Source organism: Abrus precatorius, unplaced genomic scaffold, assembly GCF_003935025.1.
Source record: "Abrus precatorius isolate BTA unplaced genomic scaffold, Abrus_2018 Scaffold9, whole genome shotgun sequence".
In the NCBI taxonomy this organism is placed as follows: Eukaryota; Viridiplantae; Streptophyta; class Magnoliopsida; order Fabales; family Fabaceae; genus Abrus; species Abrus precatorius.
In genome coordinates, this window is record NW_020874439.1 from 34,519,282 (window position 1) to 34,524,352 (window position 5,071).

The window sequence follows — 5,071 nt, forward strand, 5'->3', positions numbered from 1 at the left end:
TTAGACTTCAAAAACAAGTAAAAGAAAAAATATACGAGCATATAAAATTTAAAAGTATTAGCATCATATTTTAAAGTTTAGTTAATAATTGAATTTTGACATTTTTAATAACAAATAAATATTTTTAAAATTTAGAAGTTAATAAAAACAATTTAAAATAGAGGCTTGGATCTCCAGAAAGTGAATTGCCACGCGTACACCTGGCTGATCCATATTTCTGAGGTTCACGTGGGAGGAACCTCATGACCATACAGTATTTAATTATAAAGAGTCAAATACACAACAGTAACGCATTTCAATTTCTATAAAACATATATTTCACATTTCATTCATTTACTGAATGTGTGAGCTCACAGCAACGAACACGACACCACCAAACCCCTCACCACACTTTTTTTCTTCCCTGTGCCGTCGACCATCCTTATCCTAACTATGATCAAGTCCAACCCCAATCCGAACCGAAAACCTCACCCGCGGGATCCGGATAACTCCGCCGACCCGCAGGTTCCGCTTCGGAACCTCTCTCAGGTTCGGACCAGAATAGATTCTGTGCAACGCTTCTTATCGCAATCTATCAAAACCAACGCTCCTCTTACCACTGACCAAATCGCCACCGTCTCCAACCAGATCGTCTCCGCCATCCACCAAACAATCGTCAACGGCGCCGCCCTCGTCTCCTACTCCCAAAATTTCACCGCCGCCGGAGCCGCCGTATTGTCACCGGATCCGCTAGATGCGCCGTCGCACCCGAAGAAGCCCTCCGCCATCGAGAAGGCCAAGCAAGTGCTCGATTCGAAACTCGAGCCTCTTGAAGAGGACGATGCCATCGAAGACTCCGACGACGACTGCGAAATCGTGGAGCTGGACGCCGTGGAATTGCTCGCGGAGCACATCCACTTCTGCGAGATCTGTGGGAAAGGTTTCCGGCGCGACGCGAATCTCCGTATGCACATGCGCGCGCACGGTAACCAGTTCAAGACGCCGGAGGCGTTGGCGAAGCCGTCGGAGGAGGGATCTGGCGGCGCGCGGCGGCGCACGACGCGGTTCTCGTGTCCGTTCGAAGGATGCAACCGGAACAAGCAGCACCGGAAATTCAGGCCGTTGAAGTCGGTGGTTTGCGTGAAGAATCACTTCAAGAGGAGTCACTGTCCGAAGATGTACTCGTGCAATCGGTGCAACAAGAAGAACTTCTCGGTGCTCTCGGATTTGAAGAGTCACATGAAGCACTGCGGAGAGTCGCGGTGGAAGTGCTCTTGCGGAACCACGTTTTCACGCAAGGACAAGTTGTTTGGGCACATTGCGTTATTCGAGGGTCATATGCCTGCACTTGCGTTCGATGAAGAGGAGAAAGGGAAGCAAGTGGTGGAGGAAGATGTGGATCCAATGTTGATGACTGAGAGTGAATTGGGTAATTCTTTTCTCGATGAAGAGTTGCCTGAAGGGTTCTTCGATGATTTTGGGTCCATTGATAACTACTGTTTACGGGAAGTGTTAGGGTTTCCTAGTAATTTGACGTGACTTCTTGTTGGGCTATTTATTGCTTTGAGTTCGGGTTTCGATGTTATCTTACTCTCACATCAGAATCAGACATTACACGTATGCGTATTTAGGGATATTCATATTCTATGGGTAGATTTGTATTTATGTCTTTATATTCATTGTTCATACGAAAGAAGGAAAGTGTTGGGGCTTTCTGTTGTTGAGAGCGCGTATTTTTTTTTTTTTTCTGTAATTATTCTAATAAGGTTTCTGATTTGCTACCACTTTTATACTTTTATTGGCTGTGTGTGAGGTAAAGATTCCTTGTAGTGTGGGAGCATGGCGGATTAAAGGTGTTGTCGCATGTGAGAAGTTAGAATTTTAGTGCCACAACTTTTAGAAAGTAGAATTTTTAATCATAATCATTTTGTGTCTCTGGCGAGGAGTGGCAATGATTCATTGCCAATGATGGGAAGGGAAACGAATGCTGGTATTGGTGGGATGTACAGAAACTGGTGGTGGATTGGACTCTTATGCATTGGAATTGGATGGTGTTGATACATGGTGGAATCAGGATTTCAATATTGGAGGCTGGAGTTTTCACATATGGAACTGTTCTGCTTTTTTAATTTATTTTTTATCCTTCATGGCATCCTTTTGCAAGCTCTTTTTGAAGCACTATCGCATAGGCTATCATATCATGGTCCCAGCCCTCTTGGCAGGCCAATGATAACATTTTGATCCTCTTTGAATCAAAATCTTAGAAAAAAGCACACCACGCCATTTGTCTTGGAATTGGTATGCATACAAAATGGGATTTTGGGTTACTATATATTGGACGATGTGGAGGTTGATTGTTTTCATTAATTTCTACTTAAAAATAGTTTTTTTTTCAACTTATCATTTGCAATTATTCTTAGAATTGGACGACCCATGTATTCTTATTACAATTAAACCTTAACTTGTTCTTATGTAAACTAAGAGTCATTACATTAATTTTTAAAGGTTTTGTCATTAAATTTATCTTTTAAATTTTTTATATTAATTTTATGAAACTTTTGAATAGCTATTAAATGTGTCTTTTATTGTCATTGTTTATGTTTTTATAATAATAAATATAATATTTAAATATTTAAAAATATTAATTCAATGACAATTTTTAGAAGATTGCTATAATGATACATTATTTTTTTTAATGAATTCGGTAATTAAAACACTAATATAACGATACGTAATTGACCGAAGAAATGGTGTACTGTTATCAATGTTACAGGTAATACTAAATACGGATTGCCGGCAAGTCGCCCACGACCACGATGAACACAATTTGTTTTTCTTTTTTTCTTTCTTTTTTTTAAAAAAAGTATAAGTATCTTTTAGAAGTAGCAATCTTGATCTAATCGAAAATATTTATAAAACAGTGAGATTAAATTTTTAGTAGGACTTTTTCTATTTATAAGGTACAAATTTACAATCTTATTTTCTTTTTGACATAAATAGTGTATGGCTGAGGCATGCTCATTCAGTTAAGTGTTTTATTGTTTAAGTGAAATTACTTAAAATGGGCCTGCACTGATGGGCTAGCCCGTTGGTAGTTCCACAAACTAAAAATTGGGCCTGTTTGGTACGCTCAATATTCCTATTTTCTTCATGGTTAGTTAATAACTTTGGTGAACCAAAAAATTTACTAACTTTGCAATACTGGAGATATTCATGGCGGGTGGCGGCTACCTCCAATTCATAATATTCTTCGTAGGGAAATTTGACGATAGAAACCATTATGTTTGCAATTGCATCACTACCTCAATCTCCCTCATGACCACTTTTCTTGGCTTTCACACATCTCACATGTCACGTGATTCATTAGCACAATTAATCTAAGACCGTTCTCCGATAGTACTAGTATAAATATTGGAACAAAACCGTGCAATCGAAACATTTGGAACATCTTCTATTTGAGAATTGAGACGCACACCATTCTAATAAGCAACGATTTTGATTTTATGTGAAAAGAGGTGTCGATGTTGGTTTCTTTAGAAGCCTTGGCAATGGCAGGCGCAAGTGACGAGGAATGTGACATTGATATTGAAGAATGGGAACGCAAAGATTTGGAGAAGAGTCCACCACCCCATTTACTAGCCGAAGAAGAAGGGAACAATCACAGCGTAAGGGAATATGACACTGAAGAAAATAGTGTCGTTACCTTCACCAATCATCAAGAAAAGTTGGATGTGACTATGGAAACGATATGGTCAGAATGCACGAGGTCTATAAAAATAATAGCAAGAGCACTTGCAAGATTAATCATGATATTGTGTACTTGTAAGGACAAGAGATTGAGGTTTTAGATGAATTTTTTTCCCAATCTTCCCATGATACATATTTAATGATATGTCAATTTGTATGGTTTTTTAAATTTAATTTTTTGAGTAAAAATAAGATAAAATTATCAAATTTAGAATGTTATAAAAGGGAGTGTGGTTTCATGTTTTGTTTTAAATGTTTCAAACTGGTTTGGAGCCTCTTCACGTGAAAATTACTTGGCAGGATGAACTTGAAACAAAGCTGAGAGCGAAAGTAGTTATCAAATTGGAAAACATGGGTGTATTTTTTTTAGTTTGATGTTGATACATTAAAAAGGTACATTTTTTGGAATAAAATTATCTTAAAATGACATTTATGTTATATAATGTTATGTAACGAATTCGACTAGGCTAATAAATATATAATAATATATTAATTTATCAAATGATATGATAACATGTCTAAAAGACATAATAAGAAATTTAAAAAGACTAATAATACACACAATAACTATGTTTCTTTGTAAATATATGCTATAATTTAAAATAATAAAAAAAAATGTAAGGAGTAGATATTTAAAAAATAATAATTATATTTATTATTTCTATAATTATTTGAAAATGATAATCAGTAAATATCTTTTGTTTTTCAATTCCAATTCCAACCATTCAGATTGCCACACGGTTCCAATTCGAATACCAATACCAGCACGAAGTGCCACCTTGCACAGGACATTTCATTTACTTCTCCTAATTTTCTACTTAAGAATCATTCCACAAAATGGGTTCTGTCGTAATTGCCTACATCATCTTCAGTAACATGTTACCATAGATTTATCAAATTCCTCATCTCTAGTCAAGATCACTGATCAACAATTGTTCCGTATAGTACGGATTATTACCGTATCAATATGCCATTTGCATTTTCAATTTCCTTCTTTAAAGAATATATTTTTTATATTAAATCATTACAATTCATTCCACACATTTTGCTTATTTTTATGTACCTTTCACTGACTCCTTGAATGCATGTCGCTAGAGTTTATTAATAAATGTTGTAAAAGTAATTAAGTTTGAGCAAGACTATTTTTCGTAAATTAATAAAGAGAATTTTCTTATGCAACGCTACATAATCGACGTATAGTAATATTGCGAAATTCAGATTCAACTGACGGATGAACCAACAAACCAATTATATAATTACTAAGCTGCAAAAACCACTTACTATTATAATTCTCTCATATTAATTACTATAATAAATGCCTAAAATCAAAAGATAATGTGTATTT

At 36.2% G+C, this 5,071-nt stretch overlaps 1 protein-coding gene across 1 annotated transcript; it reads left to right on the forward strand.

Annotated features, from left to right (window-relative positions):
- The first annotated feature begins 323 nt into the window (after positions 1-323).
- On the forward strand, positions 324-2,347 carry LOC113849920 (zinc finger protein STOP1 homolog). The gene is made up of 2 exons (XM_027480170.1): positions 324-735; positions 817-2,347. Exons 1-2 carry the CDS (start codon positions 433-435, stop codon positions 1,516-1,518), a joined length of 1,005 nt encoding a protein of 334 aa, XP_027335971.1. The 5' UTR covers positions 324-432; the 3' UTR covers positions 1,519-2,347.
- Positions 2,348-5,071: the final 2,724 nt, after the last annotated feature.